Below are 22,954 nucleotides of genomic sequence, written 5' to 3'. Positions count from 1 at the left end.
TTACCACAAATGACTTTTTGGTATCCGCAAAGGAGGTAGGATAAGGGCCTGTTTGGTACACAAGAAATGTCAAATTTAAAGTTGTTTAATACTTTGAAGTATTGGCATGAAAAATATCAGACAATTCAAACAACTGACCACTAGCCTTTCTTCCTTATTGCACTTGCAAATTTTGGACTTCTGACATGGTCCAATACACCATTATAGCCAAAATGAGTGAAAAAGGCACTTCAAATGTATGAACAAGTCCTTGACCCAAAACCTTTTACCATATGTTTGTAATGTTTTCATGTACATCTATGAAAATCAACTAGGGTCAAAGACTTGCTCATTTGTAAACATTAGAAAAACGCTTCATTAAAACCTCTGAAATCAGACTTTTTAACACATTTTATCCTTACTTATGCAATTAGTGTTGTCGTAAGTCTCTAACATGCAATTGTTGAAATGTACAAAGTTTAGGTCTCATCCATTAAAAACTTTCTGAAAACATTAATCACATTTTACAAACTGTTGTTCAATTCTTAAATTATGCATACACTGTGGGTCAAAGAGGGTCTCATCCTGCCTTTGTCCTTTGACACATGATAAATCGCTACACATGCCATTTATTACACCCCTTTTAACACCAAGGGGCATCGTTGAACGCATATTGGTACCATAATGACAAAAGACCTGTGAAGATCCGTGGTAGAATAGGTCTTCAGCAACCCATGCTTGCCGTAAAAGGCAACTATGCTTGTCGTAAGAGGCGATAACGGGGTCGGGTGGTCAGGCTTGCTGACTTGGTTAATGCAGGTCATCGATCCCAATTGCGTGGATCGATACTCATGCTATCAATCACTGGATTGTCTGGTCCAGACTCGATTATTTACAGACCGCCGTCACATAGCTGCAATATTGCTGAGTGCGGCGTTAAACAACAAACCAACCAACCATAATGAAAAAGAATGGAAATTGATTTTAACTCACAGAAACACCAGAACAGAAAAAAGCTTGACAGATCAGGCACATCTATGTACAGTATGAGTAAGGGAATACGGCTTTTATGCCACTTCTACCAATAATCAAGCCATATCAGATTGCAAGGGACATCGGATGGACTGCATACATTGTATCCAGCTGGGGAACCAAACCTGGGTTTTAAGTGTGATGAGCCAGCACCTTATCCACTTGGCTACCCGACATTCCTTCATGTGCAAGGCTGCATTAATACTTGTGTAACAAATGGCATGTGTATCTACTTGGAAACAACCCGTTCAGAGCATGAACTAGTCTGTCATACAGACCCTGAAATAAAAATATCAAAGATTCCCATGCTAGTCTATTATGGTTTGGCAAGTCTAGATTATTTTCAGTTAACATAATTCTCAGTGCTCTTTTCAGTTATATATTAAAACACAATGTAACACAATTTATGTTTAATGTTTCCATTTCAAAGACTTAATGTTGCTCGAAGCATGAGGAAACATATTTATCGTTTACTTGACACTACTGGAATCCTCTCATCGATAACCTCCACCAACAGATTCTTCTGCCAAGGTGATACTGGGTATAGCCAATACTGTCCATTAATCCAAAGATTTGGATAATTTCTTCTATTTAATAATAATAATCAATTTTCATTTTCTAAGACAAAACAAATGATACATTTGTGTATTAAAACTTGCAAGACAGAAAATTTGACCAAGTATACTTTAAGAAGGTTGAGCACTTTGTAGACATTTACCCAAGCATTAATATTATGAGAAGTTTCAGTCATAATTTCTTCCTCCTAAGTTTCAAAGTAGGATGAAAAGCAAGTGCATGTTCAGCGTAAGATTACACATGTCAAAATTAGGGGAAATGATTATGAAATATTTTGCAGTGAGATGCTGCCTTTCATTGCTGATTCCTTGAGCAACAACAACGAGGATGCTGATTGGCTGTTTCTTTACTTGCTGTCTGCATGCCCATTGGTTGTTCCCAAAATCACTGAGAGAGAGGATCTGAAAATATATATCATATCTTATAGAATATAATAGTAACTGTGTCATGAATTCATTACCTATACAATAGCTAGCAGAATAGTTCTTGCAATAAATAAATAAATAAATAATTAAACAAACAAACAAATAAATAAATACATAAACATTACCATACAAAGAGTTAAAATCATTCAGGGAAAAGTATATACCAAAGTATATATCTCTAGTAAACTATCCTTAGTAGCTCTGTTCTTAGCATCTGTTACCTCAACCAAATATTAATATGACCAATGAGATTATGTTTCGAGGATCACCTCATCTGTGTTTTGATTGGTTGATACTTGTTAAATGACCAATTAGAATGTGTAATGCGCTTATAATTAGGAGATAAATATTATTTGTTGTTTAAAGGAGAGCTCCTGATATCCTCCATTATCCAGTGTCTACCTAGTAATAAAAATCAGCGTCCAATCATATTACACTTGTGGGTCACATGAGAGACGTGGAGATTGTGATGTCACTTCAGAAACAAAGTTATGCCAACATATGGGTCTAGGGTATCCATCACAATAAACACACTGGATAATAGTCAATATTACGGTCAGCGAGTTAACCTGCAATTCTAACTATTGCTAATCACAGGACACAGGACATGGGACACGGGACATTGGACACGGGACACGGGACACGGGACATGGGACATGGGACACAGGACACGGGACACAGGACATGGGACACGGGACACGGGACACGGGACATGGGACACGAGACACAGGACACGGGACACCGGACACGGGACACAGGACACGGGACATGGGACACAGGACACGGGACATGGGACGGGACACTGGACACGGGACATGGGACACAGGACATGGGACACGGGACACGGGACACAGGACATGGGACATGGGACATGGGACACGGAACCTACTGTCAGTAACCAGCTGGAACTCATGGAATGTAGAGTTTGTTTGTTTGTTTGTTTGTTTGTTTGTTTGTTTGTTTGTTGTTTAATGCCGCACTCAGCAATAATACAGCTATATGATGGCAGTTTGTAAGTAATCGAGTCTGGACCAGACAATCCAGTGATTGACCTCATGAGCATCGATCCACACAATTGGGATACGACGACATGCATCAACCTATCAGTGAGACTAACCCCCCGATCCCATTAGTTGTGTCTTACGACAAGCCTTTTATGGCAAGCATGGGTTGCTGAAGACCTATTCTACCCCGGATTTTCATGGGTTGTAGAGTTTGTGTACTTATTGAGATGTAGGCATGATATACAGAACTGTGGCTACTTATGCATTCTGTCCATTAGAGTGTCCTTGTCACCTGATCACAAAAAGGAGAAGACAATGAGAACACAGAATGGGTTCTTGGCTGTACCTTGCATCTTTTATCTGGTTTCTGATTCTTTCCCGCATGGCTTCTGTGTTGGCCTTCTTCTCCTTCTGCTCCAGGTCAGCGATAGTGGCCCGGTACCCCGTCACGTTGTGGATCACCTGCACATGTTTGTCTCCGGCGGAGAGCAAGAACTTGCTGCCCACATCAAACCCTATCTGGGATATTGCGTCTGAAAGAATGGAGTGAGTGAGTGAGTTGGGTTTAACGCCACTTTTAACATTATTCCAGTTATATCACGGTGTGTCAGCTTAATGTGGGAGGAAAGCCCGAAGTGATGCAGGTCTCAGACGTTTACCACTTCGGTGAAACCCATGAGCACGGGTATGGTGCTGACAAACCTAGAAACATAATCCATCTCAACATGAGGTGGTATGACAGTTTTAACGTTCACAACCTGGAATCTTTGGCAACATTGTCAACAACAAAACCAGGTAGGAGACAGACAGGTGGATTTAAACCACCCACCTCTGACAACAGTTCCAACCTGCTACTGTTACTGCCAACACTATCCATGGGCTCCGTAGGATATCAACACAGACAGTTAGATGCTGTTTACGACGTAATGGCATCGTTGCTTGGAGACCAGCAAGACGGCCAATTTTTACTAATAATCATCGTCAAATTCGTTTACAGTGGTGCAGACAACGTTTAGGCTGGAGCTAATCAGTGATAACAGGTGATGTTTACAGACGAATCTCCGTTTCACATCCACCGTTTTGATGGAAGTATTCGAGTGTACAGATGTCGTGGTGAACGTTATGTCAATAGGAGGTGAGGTGAGGTGAAATGGGATTTTACGTCGCGTCCAAGATTATTGCACTTATATAGCGACGTGCATGCACGTGAATGTGTGTGTGTGGCTGCTTGTACTAGTCCGAACTGATGCCGATTTATAGTGCTAGCTCACTGAGATACCATGCCGCAGTTTAACATGAATACCCCACTCAGACACGGTATACTGACTCCGAGCCGACCAGTCCTTGTTTTAGCCCCTTAATGCCAAGCGCCAGACAGGGTAACAACAAGGACCATCTTTTAACGTCTTTTGGTATGACGCAGTCGGGGATCTAACCCCGGACCTTCCGCTCTCCGGGCGGACGCTCTACCACTAGACCACAGAGGCGGTCAGGAGGGAGATCGGTTCAATGGGGGAAGTGTTATGGTATGGGGAGGGATAACAGCACCATTGTGATGATTACAGTTGGTGGTTATTGCTGGAAATCTCAATGCCCAACGGTACAGAGATGTGATAATGCAGCCTGTGGTACTTCCCTTCCTTCACCAACATGACCCAGCATTAGAAACTGGTACTAGTCCTGAAGTCCTTGTCAAACTGCCTAATATTTAAGGTATCATAAGGAGGAGTAGAAATTTGCCATTTTTAAGGGTTTTGCTATATGTTATCATTATAAGAACTGGTCGACTAAAAATGTTAGTTTCTACCATTGTGACCCTGGCGGGATGTTCCAGCATGGCAACTCCAGACCTTGTACAGCAGACCTTTGTACAGAAGACCATTAATGTTCTACCATGGCCTGCTTGCTCCCCCAATCTGTCACCCATCAAGCATGTCTGGGACGAGATGGAACAAAATCTTCGACATTTACCCCATACACCAGATACACTGCAGGAGTTAAGGAACACACTTGTGCTCATCTGGAATGCCATTCCTCTAGATTAAGGTCATTTCAAGGAGACACAGGTGCCATGCCAGCATTCAAGCTCTTTGGGCCCCACCTTGTACTTACTTGTGAAATTATAATTATGTTCTTCATCTTTGTGACGTCATTGTGCTTTGAGTGGCCTCTTGCCATTAACATTTTCAGTTGTGACTCATGTCTCTTGCTTGTCTGAATAAATGATTTCTACAATGCCTCAACACATGCAGATATTTTTTATATTATCATAAAACACTTCACAGGTTCTTTGGTTTCTGAGTGAGTGTGAGTGAGTGTGAGTGAGTGAGTTTTGGCTTTACACCGCTTTTAGCAATATTCCAGCAATATCACGGCAGGGGACACCAGAAATGGGCTTCACACCCTTTTGTTTCTGAGTATAGAATCAATCAATGGTCTTAATAGTTATAGTGAACACTTTAACCACTCATTGGTGTCATTGTGTCATTCAAGCATAGTTTGAGTTACCCACCTGCATGGACATTTTCAAAATATTCTTCTTCTTTTCCTGAGACTGTGCTGCATATAGAGATTGACAGATCACCAGCAATGGCAACAGACCGACCATCTGGCGACAGTGTTATCAAATGGAGGCTGGGATGACTGAGCTTGCCAGTGTATAACAGCTTGGGATCCTGGTCAAACTCGTATCGCACTAAAACAGATTTTAAATACAATAAGCATATTTCACAATCTCAGCATGAGTGAGTGAGTTGGGTTTAACGCCGCTTTTAACAGTATTCCAGTTATATCACGGCGTATCAGCTTAATGTGGGAGGAAAACCTGAAGTGATGCAGGTCTCAGGCTTTTATAACTTCCTTGAAACCCATGAGCACAGGTATGGTGCTGACAAACTGGGATTCGAACCCACAATTATAGGTTTCTGGCGTGCCCAAGGGATGCAACTGTGCAGTGCGAATCGCGGCGCCTTAGATGACTGGGCCAACCATGCCCCCATATCTCAGCATGAGTAACAAATCATTCAGACCAGCATAGTTGACCACTTAGAACCTGTACAATCTCATCTGAGTATGCATTAATTTGCTTTTGATTACACATTGCCCACAACAGATCACTATCTCCCATACACATGGAAGTGAATGAATAAGACTGGTATTGTGATATGTCATAGTCACCAATATCACAGCTTTATCCCAGGGTCCTGCAATGTGTAATGGGACCTGGGATAGACAAACCAAAGGCTTTCCTTGTGTCTTGTTTAATGCTGCACTCAGCAATATTCCAGCTACATGATGGCAGTCTGTCAATAATCAAGTCGGCACAAGACAATTCAGTAATTGATATTATGAACAGCGATCCACGTCCAGGGTACGGTAAGATGCCATCTATGAAGTTACCAATTCTGACAACCCAATCCATTTGGTTGCCTCTAAGGACCATCTTCCGGAGGCAAGAGAGTTAACTGACTATAAAAGTCCAGTTTCCACCCTTGCCAAACTAGGCTGGAATTCCTGGGCTTGATCGTAGCGCCACCAATGGCTTCTACAAGTTATGTCCCTTCTAAGCTACCAATCAGTTTCCACTTCTTGTATCACTTGCATTTGCTTCAAACATATGATGACGCGCAGTCAGGACGATCTGATAGATAATCAAGATTTGTATTGTGATGAAACTGGTCTTACATCGCGAAATGCATCAAATCAAGTGAGCACTTTGAGTAAAAACATGAAAAGATTTGGAAAATATCTGTTGACAATGAGTTGACGGTGCACATGCTTTGCAAATCCTGCAATCGACCGAAATCTGCACGACAGTTTATGAACCGGATTTCGATTTCGATTCGCAATGTTGATTGCACTATGCATACACTCGTTAGTCCAGCCAATATGTAACTCCATAATGCCAGCCTAGTTCGGCAAAGGTGGAAACTGGACTTTTATAGTTAGTCAACTCTCTTGCCTCCTGCTCAGGACCAGCATAGGTTGCCGGGGACCAGCTCTACCTTGGAATAACAGTGGGGAGCAAAACCAATGGTCAAACTAAGCTAATTACAACTTGTAACCGAAAGCGAAATGTCAAATTTATCCGGTTAAATCAACAGATAACCTAGCTCTACATTGAAAACACAGTAAGTTTATCTCCATTCTACCATGACAAAATAAAACACGAACTCTTTCGCTCATTGTGACGTAAAATATAAGAGATTACTTTGTAGATTTCTATTGTGTTTTCTGCACAAATGTATTGCCATACATCCTTTGTATATTATAGAAACAAAAACATAACATTTTGTAGTCCATAATTGTACATATAATTATTTAAATATGCCTACTGACAATGAATGTAAAAGAAGTACTATTCTAAAAATATAAGCTTTCACGGTGATGCGGCCATCAAATCGGCTGTATCAATCAGAGGGGGTTTACCAGTATTGTGATTTGAACCCTCTGACTGACCAATCAAAATCAAGTATTTTCCAAATTCATGGTAAAATCCATGTTTGGGTTACCATGGTTACAGTGAGGTGTTCATTAACTCGTAATTCAAGAAGGTTGTGTTTCTTACCATCAGTATCCCAAAACTTCCAAGTACCATCTTTAGACACTGAAGCCATCCTGGAAATAAACAAGAACATCTCACCTTATGTTTCAGTTAATTACAACAATACACATGCCAAGGTGAGGTGAGGTGAGGTGAGGTGAGGTGAGGTGAGGTGGGGTGGGGTGGGGTGGGGTGGGGTGGGGTGGGGTGGGGTGGGGTGGGGTGGGGTGGGGTGAGGTGAGGTGAGGTGAGGTGAGGTGAGGTGAGGTGAGGTGAGGTGAGGTGAGGTGGTACATATAAGAGTGCATGCATGTTTCTGTGCGTGTGGCCGTTCTACTAGTCCGGAATAATGCTGGTTTTATAGTGCTAGTCCACCTTAGACATGATGCCACAAGTTAACACGGACACCCTACTCAGACACAGCATACTGACTACACCACGGAGGCAGTGACATGTCAAGATCGGTCCCCAAAGTAGTACTATAATAGAAATACTACTTGGAGATTCAGGATTTGTATCACATCATCAAACAACACACAATTTGCTTTGAAATTACTTTGTACATCATATATTCAATGCAGTCGTGGTAAAATGCATTATGGATTGTTATTCAAAATGAATCAAGAAACCTCTTCCACTTACCGACTAGAATCATTTGAGAATGAAAAGCTATGGACACCTGCGCCATGACCTTTCAACTCGTAAGCTCTCTTGACTTCTTTAAATGTTCCAGATTTGTCAAAGAGCACCTCCCATACTTTGACATCAGGGGTGAAGCCTACAAAACAAGCCCAGCCAACCATGTTTAGCACATTCCACTGTATATCATTCAATACCGTAGACTAACAATGTTCTAGATTAATAGATTGATCAGACCAAGTTTGTCACTAATCAAACATTTCTACGTGTAATTTGACTCACCATTCACAGGCTATTGCCATTTACGACACTAGGCGGTGTTTCAAATTGTTTTTTATTTCACTGCTTAGAACCAGCTTCCTGGTGTAAGTCTCACAGTTGTAATCTATTACAGCAGCGTTCGAAATATCTGCCTGCCCGACCGTCCGAGATGGGTTGATTTCAACTCGGGCTGTCAGATTTTCAAATCCCCCTGTCGGACAGTCGGGTTATATTTCATAGGTGAAAATATTCTAAATATTTCCCGATGATAAGCATTAATTCAAATGTAAAGATGAATGATAAAATGTAACCAAAAAGAAACCCTGTTAGCTTTTAGACAACCTAACATTTAGCGATGCACTTATGCTACAAGCAATCAGTTTTCATATTTTTAATTAAATTATCCTGAGAAACATATGATTATAGTGGGCAGGCAGGTTTTGGTCAGGGCTGGCAAGTATTTCAGCTAGCCAGTCCTGTGGTCTGGCTGAAATTTTTGGGAGTTTCATACCCTGATTACAGGCTAGGGTATCTGTGCCCTACCTTCCAACCATGGGATAAATGAATAGAGTGAGAAAGGATAAATCTTAAAATTTGGAAATTTTCCAATATATTGTATATATAAACTTTGTTCAAGCACGTTTCCAGGATTGAAAAAGAAAGAGGAAAAAATTATAGTGTGAGAAAGGATAAGTTTAAAAATCTACATTGTTACAAACTACAAACTATGCCATGGTTTGAAAATAAAGGGACATAACTCAAACTTCCCATACAGGGCACCATTCCACAAAGCGATCTTAGCCCTACGACTATCGTAATGAGTGAGTGAGTGAGTTGGGTTTAACGCCGCTTTAAACAGTATTCCAGTTATATCACGGCGTGTCAGCTTAATGTGGGAGGAAAGCCCGAAGTGATGCAGGTCTCAGATGTTTACCACTTCAGTGAAACCCACAAGCACGGGTATGGTGCTGACAAACCTAGAAACATAATCGGGGCAAACCGGGATTCGAACCCACAATCATAGGTTTCTGGTGTGCCCAAGGGACGAAACTCTGCACAGCGAATTGCGGCGCCTTAGACGACTGGGCCACCCGTACCCCCTACGACTACCGTAAGCCAGTGTTTTAAGTTTGGACATAGTGTAAATTGAAGGGGGGTATCCTAGTTGTGAAATTGTTTCTACATCTTTGCATTGGTACAATGTGTGAAGCCCAATACAGTGTGTGTGATATGCCTAGAATAAATGCAAATACAGAGGACCTCTGTCACTCACTCACTCACATTCAATAAATAAATAGACATTTGGTCATATGACTTACCTGATGATCCAACAAACCTCCCACAAGGAGATACAGCACCAAATGAATTGGACATCTGGTGTGTGTCTATTCTAGATAACACTTCTCCTGCAACACACAAACACAGGAAAATTCAATCAGCGACAACATGTTTTCATCGAACATCCATGTGTCATCTACATAACTAAATATGCTAAACATGTAGCAATACACAACTGTAATCATTGGATTAATCAATATTTTGGTTGTTGCAAAATACATTTCTCAAATTAGACACTTTGAGTAATTTTATTACCGTATTCGACGTAATAAGCGCCCCGCTGTAATAAGCGCCCACGGCGATATTTGCTAATATATTGGAAAGTGAACAACCCCAATTAGCACCCACGGCAATATTTGCTAATATATTGGCAAGTGAACAATCCCAATTAGCACCCCTTCCAATTGATCAATGTACACAAGACTTATTTATTCGTGTATAATACGCACTCGTGTGTTATATGCACCCTTAATCATGGGCAATTAAATTCTGAAAAAATATATCTGTCGTATATAAACAGTTCAAACCGTTAGCATAAACCACAAAATTTATCTTTCAACTCTGTTTTTCCCACCAATAATATTCTAATAAGAGCCCCCTATTTTTAATTTTGAGAGCGCCCTGGGTGCTTATTACGTCCAATACGGTAATTTTGAATGATTATTCCTATGATTACATCCTTTTCAAACACTTTTATCATACAAAGGTTATTGTTACTCCAGTGTTTTATTAATGTGAAGCAATATATGCTTAGTCTCAAACGAAGCTCAAACTGTTTGCCTAACAACAAAATCTATCTTTGCCCAGGTGTTCTGCTTGTTCTGTGTGAAATGTGTTTATGTTTTGTTTGTTTGTTGTTTAAAGCCGCACTCAGCAATATTCCAGCTATATGACAACAGTCTGTAAATAATCAAGTCTCGACAAGACAATCCAGTGATTGATATCATGAGCTTTTGGTTGGTTGGTTTGTTGTTTTACGCCGCACTCAGCAATATTACAGCTATATGACGGCGGTCTGTAAAATAATTGAGTCTGGACCAGGCAATCCAGTGATTGATATCATGAGCATCGATCCACGCAATTGGGATTGATGACATGCATCAACCAAGTCAGCGAGCCTGACCACCCGATCCCGTTAGTCGCCTTTTACGACAAGCGTAGTTGCCTTTTATGGCAAACATGGGTTGCTGAAGACCTATTCTACGCCGGATCTTCACGGGTCGATATCATGAGCATTGACCCACGCAATTGGGATACAATGACATGACAAGTTAGCGAGCTTGACCACCCAATCCCGTTAGTCGCCCCTAAGACAAGCATAGTTGAATTCCAGCAACATCTTGTTGAGAGAATAAGATAAACCCTCACCTTTTAGGTTGTATATAATTATAGTCGTGTCCCTGTGACAAGTCATGATGAACTTGCCATTAGAAGCGATGCCGATACAGAGGATCTCAACACTGTGGTGCTGTAACATACATTTAGAATAACGCTATTCACAAATAGTTTCCATTCAAATATTTGTGTTCATGCAACAATATTCTTTGGTGCATAATCATGTGGATAGTAAAATCTTGGGTAGAAATTAGCAGGTCCCCTTAGCGATGATGATGATCTCAACATTGTGGTGCTGTAACATACATTTAGAATAACGCTATTCACAAATAGTTTTCATTCAAATATTTGTACACATGCAACAATATTCTTTGGTGCATAATCATGTGAACAGGGTAGAAATTAGCAGGTCCTGTTAGCCCAAGCCAATGCTGGTCGAATTTCAAACAAATCAGAAGGTGTTCTTGTATGTCAGGGAAACTAAAGTTTAAATATTTCAAGTGTGCCACAGTGTATGCCCTTTGGAATTAAGTATATCCATCTTTGAGGTGAGGTGAGGTGAGGTGAAATGGGGTTTAACGTCGCGTCCAAGATTATTGCATTTATATAGCGACGTGCATGTACGTGTGTGTGTTTGTGTGGCTGCTTGTACTAGTCCGGACTGATGCCGATTTATAGTGCTAGCTCACTGAGATAACATGCCGCAGTTTAACATGAATACCCCAATAAGACACAGTATACTGACTCCGAGCCGACCAGTCCTTGTTTCAGCCCCTAAATGCCAAGCACCAGACAGGGTAACAAGTACCATCTTTTAACGTCTTTTGGTATGACGCAGCCGGGGATCAAACCCCGGACCTTCCGCTCTACCACTAGACCACGAAGGCAGTCTATCCATCTTTGAACATGTGAATGTCACATCATCATGATAATAATCAGTTGAAAAAGTGAAAGTTTGCCCTCTTCCACTTCACTGAGAATGGAAATTAATACCCCTTTCAATTTCTGAATCCCTTGTTTGTTTTCGTGGAGCTCCTTGGCAACATTATTCAGGATCATGCTGTAATGTATAATGGGCCGGTGGCCCTTTTACTACACAAACTGTCTCTCTCCCGAGGGAACTCACCTGGGGGAAGTCCATGGCACCTTGTATGGTGACGCTAGAGCCATCCTCCTTCTTCCCCAGTCGAAATATTCGGATGATGTTAGCGTTGCCCAGACTCGCGACAATTGCCCTGAAAAGAAGACACATAGCCATTTTGTTACTGCTGTGATATCAGTCGCATTAAAATCAGATCTTTTACTCCCATAGATTACTTCTGCATGAAGATCTGACAAACTCTCCACAAGAGGTTACATCAGGTAAAAAGGTGACTATGCTTGTCATAAGAGGCGACTAATGGGATTAGGTGGTCGGGCTCACTGACTTGGTTGATGCATGTCATCGATCCCAATTGCGTGGATCGATGCTCATGATATCAATCACTGGATTGTCTGGTCCAGACTCAATTATTTACAGACTGCCGTGATATAGCTAGAATAATGCTGAGTGCGGCGTTAAACAACAAGCAAACAAACAAACAAAAAAAACATCAGGTGAACGTTTAAATGAGAGTCAGTCAAGGTTTCTAAAGGAGCAAGTGTAGCATTCAAAGCAGCATATCCCATTTAGGTATCTCAAGAGCCAACAGTAACAGGCAGTTCTGAATGCAACATTAATCAGGTGACATTATAATGTTGTGAATATTTCATAAACACTGTCATTTATTAGCACCATGGCCTCTACATTCAAAAGGGTGCACTGATATTGTATTCTACCATGACACTGAAGAACACTTGAATCTGATTGGTTAAAAAGAGGTGTCCTTTTTGCTACAGATACCCCTTTTAAATATATTGAGCCTTTTCACACAAAAGCCGTGAGTATTAATATATCGATAGCCTACATATCTATTCATAAAAAATGGCTGACAATCTTTCACGCATAGAAACTGTAAAACGTATCGATATTTCCTCTAATGGGTCTCTAATACAAGCGATTTTTATAATATTTACAAGGTGCTGGGTTCCAAATAAAAATAATAATATCGATGACATAGTTGTCGAAAGAATGGAGGGTGTAGTAGTCTGAACATCTGAAAGTTTAGGTGTAGTAACGGGGTCAAACTGTGTGAAGACATTTGCAGTCAAAACATTGTCAGAGACCACATTGTCAACAACTGATAGTGAGTGAGTGTGTTTGATTTTACGCCGCTTTTAGCAATATTCCAGCAATATCAAGGCGGGGGACATCAGAAATGGGCTTCACACATTGTACCCATGTCGGGAATCGAACCCGGGTCTTAGGCGTGACGAGCGAACGCTTTAACCACTAGGCTACCCGTCAGCAACTGATAAGAAGACACCTGAGAGTCTGAGGTAGCGTCAAGAGGACGAGACATGACAGTAGATTTCTTAGCCAACTTAGACTTCTTGTCAGAGATAGATGGTTCACCATTCCTCGGTGACACTTATGAAGGTAAAGCTAAAAAGCAGAGTCTAACAACTTTCTATGGCACTCAGCGCACCAGGACGTTAAGGTACACTGGCTACGACAGTCACATCGCAGTGTATGGGGGTAGAGTACGTGCATCGGCACCGTGTACACGCCGGATGTAGCTTGACCTGTTTTCCTATGCAGTACATGGAAGTCCAAGAAACAAAGCAAAAAAAAACCCCAAACAAATGTTTTTTCTAAGATCTAAAGTGGGCAGATATACACAAGTGATCGGGTCATGTAAGGTTACCGTGCATAACTGATCCAGTTATTGGTCAGTGTGTGACCTTAGGGATGCTGGGGGGTGTTTGGGTGATGTGTTTTTTTGTTTTAGAAACTGGAAACATGGTTCAATCATGTTTCCGCATAGGACTGAAAAAGAAAGAAGATAAGAAAGATAAGATAAAGTTAAAAATAAAGTCATTTTCAGTAGATATTTTTTGTTCACTTTTCTTTTTGATTAGTCATCAGAATCCAGGGTCTTTTTTAAAAGTCTTGCCTTGAAAAAGTTATCCTCAGGACAGTCAAATGAACCATGGATTGTACCACAACATTACATCACAATATATGACATTACCACAGGCATCACATCATATCACATTTGAATTATATGTCTGTCACAATGATAAGTTCTACTGTTAGACCCGAGGCAAGAGAGTTAACTGACTTTATAAGTCCAGTTTCCACCCTTGCCGAACTAAGCTGAAATTATGAATAAGACCATCTGCCCCAGATGAGTTCTACTGCAAGACCTGAATCCTTTATATTCACAAATCATAAAGGTTGATGTCCTGTGTACCCTAAACTGATAAAGGTACAAGAACATAGGACCATCATGCATCATGCTGTACAATCATCATCAGTACCTCGAGTCTGGGCTGAAGGCAAGTTTGGTGGCATGATCGAGTTCTACACTTCCTCTGATGAATCTGAAACAGTTAACACAACACCATGAACTCTGGACAAAACAACAACACAAGGTAAGCTGAGAAACAATAAACCAGTGGTTTCTATGGACAGGATGTTTATGATGCATGATGGATTACCGTTTGCTCAATAGGATATAGCGATGCTCTCGCAACCATACCTTTACATCCCAATATATGATAGCTACGTGATAAATCACAAAGACAATAAAGAACGAGGCATGGTTTATTTCCCGATAAAACATTGTTCTATCATGATGTCATTTCTGGAGATTTGAATATGCGCTCGCAACTTGATGACATCATATATTGGACAACGCTACTTTTGGAGGGAAGCGTCTAGGAAGTTGTTCACCAAAGAAGTAGCTGGGCTACCCCGCTGCACCCCTCATGGTTTATTCTCCCTGCAGTGTTTTATTATATGATAAACAATTACCACTTGTCTTTTATTTCTTAAATAAAGTTCTGTCATTCTTCCTCTAGTTCAAGCTGACATAATTCAATCATTGATATATAGAATTTCAAAATCAACTCAATCTCATTAAAATCAGATCTTAGTTCTCGCTACCGTTAAACAAAGATCTGAGGACATCCCATTAGGGGTCACGTTAAAACGACCTTTCATCCGACCAATCAAGGCATCGCTTACCAGATCATGAAAGTGACAGTCAGAATGTGATTTCAAATTAGCAGCCTCGAAAACTTTAACACGGGGTGTTCCGAACGATAGTTACGGGTTTAACGACTGGATCCATACAATCTAGACCATCTATTTGCCATTCCAGAATGTTCTTTTGTTCAGGTTTCAAATTTTTAATCGAGAATTTGTCAAAATATGTTTCGAAGCGTAGTCGCCAATTTGAAATTAGTGCCGTAAAGCACGAGAAAGCTGCCTTCTGATTGGCTAATGTCTACTTCTTGTCAGCCCTTCCATTGGTCGGTCAAAATTCGCGCAAGGTCGGTCTGACATGACCCGTAATGGGATGTCCTCAGATCTTTGTTTAGCAATAGCAAGAACTAAGATCGGATTTTAATGAGATTGAATTCAACTCAGACAATGCCATTCTAACCCTGATTACACAGTGTATTAAATATCTCCATTCTACTTTAAATACTTTAAATAGATCCATTTGCCACTATAGCTTCATTCTGAGTCTAGATGGAATAACATGATGCTTAAAATAGCTGTCCAATCAAATGACCCTGTTTCTTCATGATTGAGTGAGTTGGGTTTTAATGCCGCTTTTAACAGTATTCCAGTTACATCACGGCGTGTCAGCTTAATGTGGGAGGAAAGCCTGAAGTGATGCAGGTCTCAGATGTTTACCACTTTGGTGAAACCCAAAAGCACAGGTATGGTGCTGACAAACCTAGAAACAGACCAGACAATCCAGTGATTAATATCATGAGCATCGATCCACGCAATTGGGATTGATGACATGTGATTAACATGGAGACATAATACACTGGAAAATTGAGGTTATGCCATTTTTAAAAAAAAATTGCAATTGTTTTTCAATAATCACTGTAATGAAAAATACAACCATAAAATACAAAATGTCAGGGTTTTTTAAAGGGTATCACTTGTCTATGACATGTACGAATGTACAAATATTTTGTTCCTGTTTTATAAAATGAACCAACAAAATATCTTAATTATGCTATACTCACTTATGTTCTTTCTGTAGAAATTCCTTCACGCTCCATAGCATGAGAGATCTATCTGAAAACAACATTAAGACAGTAACCATAGTAACCAACACAAACAACATATTGTTGTTGCCTCTGACCAAGGTGATCAATGGTAACGATCAGGTCGAATGAATTATGATTTCTTGGTTCATCTCAGCCCAACAGAATCTCAGCCAGCTCTGGCAGGAAATATCCATTTACGAACTAGCTTGCTGCTGGGGGAGAGGCTGCAGCTGTAAACCTAAAGTAACTGTAAATATTGCTTCTGTTTGTTTTTGTCTTCAAATTAAGGTGAACACCTGAACACCTCATGGTTGTTAAGTGAGTGAGTGAGTGAGTGAGGTTTAACGCCGCTTTTAACAGTATTCCAGTTACATCACGGCGTGTCAGATTAATGTGGGAGGAAAGCCTGAAGTGATGCAGGTCTCAGACGTTTACCACTTCGGTGAAACCCACGAGCACGGGTATGATGCTGACAAACATAGAAACATAATCGGGGTGAACCAGGATTCGAACCCACAATCATAGGTTTCTGGCGTGCCCAAGGGACGCAACTCTGCACAGCGAATCGCGGCGCCTTAGACGACTTGGCCACATGGTTGTTAAGAACAGAACAACCATCAGACCAAGCTTTCTTTGAGGGGGGTAGGATTTTCATAGTGAAAAATTTAATTGCTCGGTCGGGAAAATAAACAATGCATTGTACAGGATTTTGGTAATCATCTTATGGTTTGATTTTAATTGACAGGTTATGAAATTTGTTTTTAAATTTTGGCCTAGTTATGGCCCTTATAAATATGTATTTTATAGGGTAAAAATATAATTTATACTTATCCTGACTCATACTAATTGCTTATCTCATTTCTTTCCGAAAAGGTAGTTGAAATTCCTGTGTTGTGTTTGCAAGAACAGAAAAAACATCTCATCCGAACGCACCCCTCAGCTGTGCAGCCGCCAAAACACCAAACAAGAATTTTAGATATCTGAAGAATTCTGATGCAAAATCTGAACAATTTTATCAAGAATTTGAAGAAATTTGTGCTGAAACTTCTGGAACTGGTGCTAAAACACGTAAACTCTGAGTTAACATAATAAAGTTGCAGCGAAATTGAATTACCTTCGGCACATGTCAAGACATATTTTCCATTAGGGCTGAAATCGAAGGCAAGTATTGGGCTCCCATGTCCCTTCAGCGTGCCTGCCAGCCACTGATGAGTGAAGGCTGGGTGGGCTGCCTTCTTTCCTTTCAAAATGACTTTTGTCTTCTTTGAACTTTTTTCATTGGTCTTTTCAGTCCTCTTGGGTTCTTCTGATTGTTCTGAAACATGCCAAACTCTCTTTTATACATTTCTTTTCGCAGACTTAATTTGGTACAAATAATTCATCACTGATCTTTATCCACTTAATAATATACTCATTGTATTAATCACCCTGCTTCAATAAGTTGGTTGGTTGGTTGTTTTACGCCGCACTCAGCAATATTCCAGCTCTATGATGGCGGTCTGTAAATAATCAAGTCTGGAAAAGACAATCCAGTGAATAATATCATGAGCATCGATCCACGAAATTGGGATTGATGACATGCATCAACCAAGTCAGCAAGCCTGACCACCCGATCCTGTTAGTCGCCTTTTACGACAAGCATAGTCGCTTTTTACGGCAAGTATGGGTTGCTGAAGACCTATTCAACCCCGGAATCTCATTCGGTCAGTGACTCGGTCAGTAACTCTTCTGTCTGATTGTCATGATCATTGCACAATCACAGTGAAAGCATGTGATAAAAGGCATTTTCTAAATATTATTATCAAATATCAAGAGTTAACCAACAAACTTTGGTTTTGCGATAGTGATATTCACCTGTGCGTATTACTGAATTTATATACTATTTTATAAATAATAAAATTACCTAAAAAGTTAGGGTGGATTAAATGTCACTTTACCAGTTTACAAGTTGCATGTACTCTCTTCAAGCTCTGATAATTATTTAGCAGCAGTACTCTCACAAAAACATAAAGTAATCAAACTGATGCCATGGATACTGACGCCAATCGTTTACGAGTTAACGTTGTATGGTGCTGATGTATTACAGTATGAGGCCTATATAGGCATTCATTTAATCAGCTGTTTATGGAATCAGTCCCCTCCATCTACATGATCAATTGCAACATTTCATTTACCGGTTTCTAAAATAAATCTCTAACCTTGTTCTTCTTCCTTCTGTTCCTTTCTTCCGATGCCGCATAAGAGAATAAACAAGAGAACGACGGCGCCTACGGCCGCTGTCACAGCGATTACCGGTACTGAAGAGGTTTCGTCTGCCATGTTGATTTCCGACGTGCTGAGTTGGACGTGTGCAAGTGCGTGGATGGTTCGTCATTTGTGATTGGTTTCTTCAATTGTAAAGAAAAGTAACGCCGATTTTTATTGGTCAATCGGAATAACATTCAGTGAGTGTTTCAAAATGTTGGAATGAGTAAAACGAAAACCTAAACTCTATAGGTTATTTATTTATTTTAAAAATGTGATTTAGAACCTTCCTGGTAATATTCATATTTTATATTCAAATACATTATAACATTATAAAATTGATAGACAAATACTATTTTTTAGCTATTTTGTTGTTTTTAAATAAAGATCATGTTTCATCAACGAGTTCTGAATCTGAAGTTCTTATCGACAACATATTTAGCTATGAGCAGTTACTCCCCTTCGACAGTTCTAATACGCTAATAACGTTAGATGTTTGATATTTAGGTCAAGTGGTAAATAGAACGGCGTGGCGTTGCATAAAGTTTATTTCCTGACTAGATTGTCAGCAGTTTTTTGAAGTTTTGTTATTCCTGACTGTTGTGTCTGTTTACAATCATGTCTAGTTCAATGATTACAGATAGTTTTAAGCAGACAAAGAGAATAGGACGACAGGTAAAGAAAGAAGACAAGGAAGCAGGTAACACTAACAGTTTTTCTGAGTTAGTTGTCATTTTTCAGTAAATTAGTCCGCATATCCATGGTAACCATGAATGGCATGACGGAAATTAATGTAATGTTAAAGACAATGTACCACACTGTTCAGTGACGTTTTGAAGGTTGATCTACATTCTTACAAATGTACGGTAACTGACATTAATTTTCGAAACAATATTTTGTGAAGACTTAAAAAATTATTCCAGTTACATATGGAACTTTTCTTGTTTGAAACGAAACCTATTGATTGACTGAAGAAAATCTCCCCCTATTTTCAACCAAGGGATCTCCCAAAATCAATACTGAGAGTCATCAGGACTCATAAATAGGATGACCCAGGGATTTGACTTGTATTATTTTGAAATGCTATTATCTCATATTATGTTCAATTGTGATAATGTGCAATCAAAGACGTGTATACGTTTTTGGTGCAATTAATCAATATTTATCGTGCACATTGAAAATTTATGGAAATATATATATACATATATCGTGCCCCAGAAATAGAGAATCTGGGTATACTCATTAACTGCACTTCACTTGAGCCTGATGGAGCCTTGATGATGTTTATACTATTTTTCACTAGGGAGAGGTGGCGTTAAGACACAGCAACAGATAGACCTTGAACTTCTACAACAGTTTGACCTTACATTGGAGTTTGGTCCTTGCAGTGGTAAGAACTTGGCATGGTTGTAGTTCATTGAGTGGCAGTCGGGTAGCCTAGTGGTTAAAGCGTTCGCTCGTCAAGCCAAAGACCCGGGTTTCGATTCCCGACATTGGTGCAATGTGTGAAGCCCATTTCTGGTGTCCCCCGCCATGATATTGCTAGAATATTGCTAAAAGCGGATAAAACCATACTCACTCATTTAGTTAATAGAAATCAGTGTTTCTGGTGGCATTTTCTTATGTTGAAAAAGGAAGAGTAAAATAGTGTAAACACTATAATTTGAAGACATCGCCAGACCAAAATAAACACAAATTTAAGTTAATATCCCCCGAAATATCAGCAACGTTGTCTTAACTGTTTGAAAATAGGGTACGCAAAGATATTTAAAAATGACATATAATGACACCAAGCTCAGCAACAGTAGATTTGGAACTACCAAAATCACTCTTGGCACCATCGCCTTTGGTTATCTCTGTGTCATTATCTTGTCAACCAATCACAGATAACGTCTTCTGACCCGCCATCTTAAAATAATGTCAAGTATGCATTCGGAAAATATCGCTCCTTTACGACAATGTTCTTGAAGCTAGTGATGAATGTTGAGGTAACAAAGAACATCAAAACATCACTGTCGCGGTGTATTTTTTTTTTTTGCTGACATTGTGTGCTATTTTTAGAAGGCAAGATTTACAATAAAAAGGTACAGAAAACTAACACGTCAGCATTTGAAACAGTGTGTTTTAATGTTTACAGTGATTCACAGTAAATGATATGCATTTTTCAATGGAAACTTCTGCCAGACACAGGGACCATCAATCCTCAAATTTGACGGTCCCAGTTATATTTTACCGGTCAATATCCGTTATATACCGGAGAATGGAAACACTGGAATTAATTATGTTTTTCAAGTGTGCCACGGGGCACTCAATAACGACGTTAAGATGTGCCCTATTTACCATTTATCCTTTTTAACTTATTTTTATAAGTGAATTAGTATGTAGGATCGACCTACTGAAATTTGTTAGAACTTGATGTTTGATCTCAATGAAACAAGAGATAACTGTGTTGTGTTGCTACTCGTAACTGGATTTTGTTGCTACTCATATGTCCTCCTTAACATGATATGTCAACTCTTTCTCTCATGGCCGACAGGAATAACGAGGATGGAGAGGTGGGCCCGAGCTGAGAAGCATGGACTGAATCCTCCTCCAGAAGTAAAAGATTTGTTGGAACAACACCCACATGATGAAGAATACACGCAGTGGTAAGATGAGTTGTCTCCCTTATCAAGGTTCTGCATGGGGCGCATGTTCTATGATCTGATTAATATGGGTGTGCGATTTATATTTCACGAGGGATTTATATATAATTGCAAACTAAGTTCCCTTAGCGTGCAAACAGGGAAACACCTGGTTTCAAATTAACATTGCATTCAATGCAATCGTGTAAATCTAAGCACTAAAGGCTTTTCAGTCTTTAGCACAGGTTCAAGTCACTGTGCACCTCTGTGTCCATGAGGCGTCACAGAAAACTGTATGGTCATGGGTTTGAACCCAATATGGTCCTGATTATGTTTCTAGGCTTGTCAGCACCGTACCCATACTCATGAGTTACTAGCAGGAAGGTTAAATATCTGATTTTGACATGATTGACAGGAGTAATATTTCATGCTGACTGAGGAGTCACGGAGGGGTTGGTTATTTTTGAGTAATCATTATGTGAAAGAATTGAATAGCGAATCCATGTGTGCAATGTAAACATTGTTTTTTTAGGCAACAAGATACTTGGCTAAAACAATAATCTTTTGTGTTTCAGTTTGTGGAAGGATTACAGCATTTGAGCCAGATCCTCACCCCAAATAGCAGTTTAATCATGGTTACAGCATTTTGACATCTACCATATTGTTCCCATGGTTACATGTTGTGTTCTCAACCATATTGTTCCCATGGTTACATGTTATATCATTAACCATATTGTTCCCATGGTTACATGTTGTGTTCTCAACCATATTGTTCCCATGGTTACATGTTATATCAATAACCATATTGTACCCATGGTTACATGTTATATCAATAACCATATTGTACCCATGGTTACATGATATTAATCACTGGATTGTCTGTTTCAGACTCGATTATTTACAGACCGCCGTCATATAGCTGGAATATTGCTGAGTGCGGCGTTAAACAACAAACCAAACCAAAACCAAACCATGGTTACATGTTATATCATCAACCATATTGTTTCCATTATTATGTGTTTTATCAACAACTTTTATGCCATTGTTGCAGTTACTGCAAAATTTCATATCTATTTATCCTAGAAGAAAGATTTTTACTGTCATTTCAGCATATTATTCTCACCTAAGGGATTATTGTCATAATCATAGCTTTATTTAAAAATCTTGGATTTTTCTACCTGTAAACATGTCAGAAAGCATGAGTGCATGATTTTATTAACCACAAATTTCATTTATTTTGCCTGATTATCATGATTGTATCAGAAACAATAAGAATATTTTTTATCAAGTGTCTATTTACTCAACATGGCTGTTTTCTAAACGTAAACATATTCACAAGCACCAGGAAAAAATCCAAGGTAATTGTGAAATTTGCCTTGTACCAAGACATACAGAGTCCCTTCATGTGGTTGTGTCAAGCTCCAGAGCCAACGGGGACATAGGGCCAAGTCGTCTAAGGCGCCGCGATTCGCTGTGCAGAGTTTCATCCCTTGGACACACCAGAAACCTATGATTGTGGGTTCAAATCCCGGTTCGCCCCGATTATGTTTGTGAGCACCATACCCATGCTCGTGGGTTTCACCGAAGTGGTAAACGTCTGAGACCTGCATCACTTCAGGCTTTCCTCCCACATTAAGCTGACATGCAGTATAACTGGAATACTGTTAAAAGCGACGTTAAATCCAACTCACTCACTCACTCCAGAGCCAACAGCGTCAAATTGCAAATGGAACTTTTGTATTAGTTCTTCAATCTTCAATATCTTCAACAAAACTGATAATACAGAAAACAACGTTT

The 22,954-nt window shown here is 39.8% G+C and overlaps 2 protein-coding genes across 2 annotated transcripts; one reads left to right on the top strand and one right to left on the bottom strand.

Annotated features, from left to right (window-relative positions):
* Positions 1–815: 815 nt before the first annotated feature.
* Positions 816–18,655, bottom strand: LOC124120275 (transducin beta-like protein 2). The gene is made up of 12 exons (XM_048381335.1): positions 18,488–18,655; positions 17,404–17,604; positions 16,266–16,317; positions 14,535–14,597; positions 12,259–12,367; positions 11,166–11,265; positions 9,779–9,865; positions 8,202–8,337; positions 7,584–7,633; positions 5,529–5,711; positions 3,363–3,549; positions 816–1,988 (listed from the first exon to the last, which is right to left on the bottom strand). The coding sequence occupies exons 1-12, from the start codon at positions 18,606–18,608 to the stop codon at positions 1,934–1,936; spliced, it is 1,344 nt and encodes a 447-aa protein (XP_048237292.1). The 5' UTR covers positions 18,609–18,655; the 3' UTR covers positions 816–1,933.
* A 367-nt stretch (positions 18,656–19,022) lies between these two features.
* On the top strand, positions 19,023–22,726 carry LOC124120272 (DNA polymerase delta subunit 4-like). Its single transcript, XM_046483054.2, has 4 exons — positions 19,023–19,233; positions 19,837–19,923; positions 21,070–21,181; positions 21,733–22,726. The coding sequence occupies exons 1-4, from the start codon at positions 19,152–19,154 to the stop codon at positions 21,755–21,757; spliced, it is 306 nt and encodes a 101-aa protein (XP_046339010.2). The 5' UTR covers positions 19,023–19,151; the 3' UTR covers positions 21,758–22,726.
* The last annotated feature ends 228 nt before the right edge of the window (positions 22,727–22,954 follow it).

Source organism: Haliotis rufescens, unplaced genomic scaffold, assembly GCF_023055435.1.
Source record: "Haliotis rufescens isolate VD_foot unplaced genomic scaffold, xgHalRufe1.0.p SCAF_38, whole genome shotgun sequence".
NCBI lineage: Eukaryota > Metazoa > Mollusca > Gastropoda > Lepetellida > Haliotidae > Haliotis > Haliotis rufescens.
This window is presented reverse-complemented; position numbering and strand designations above follow the sequence as displayed.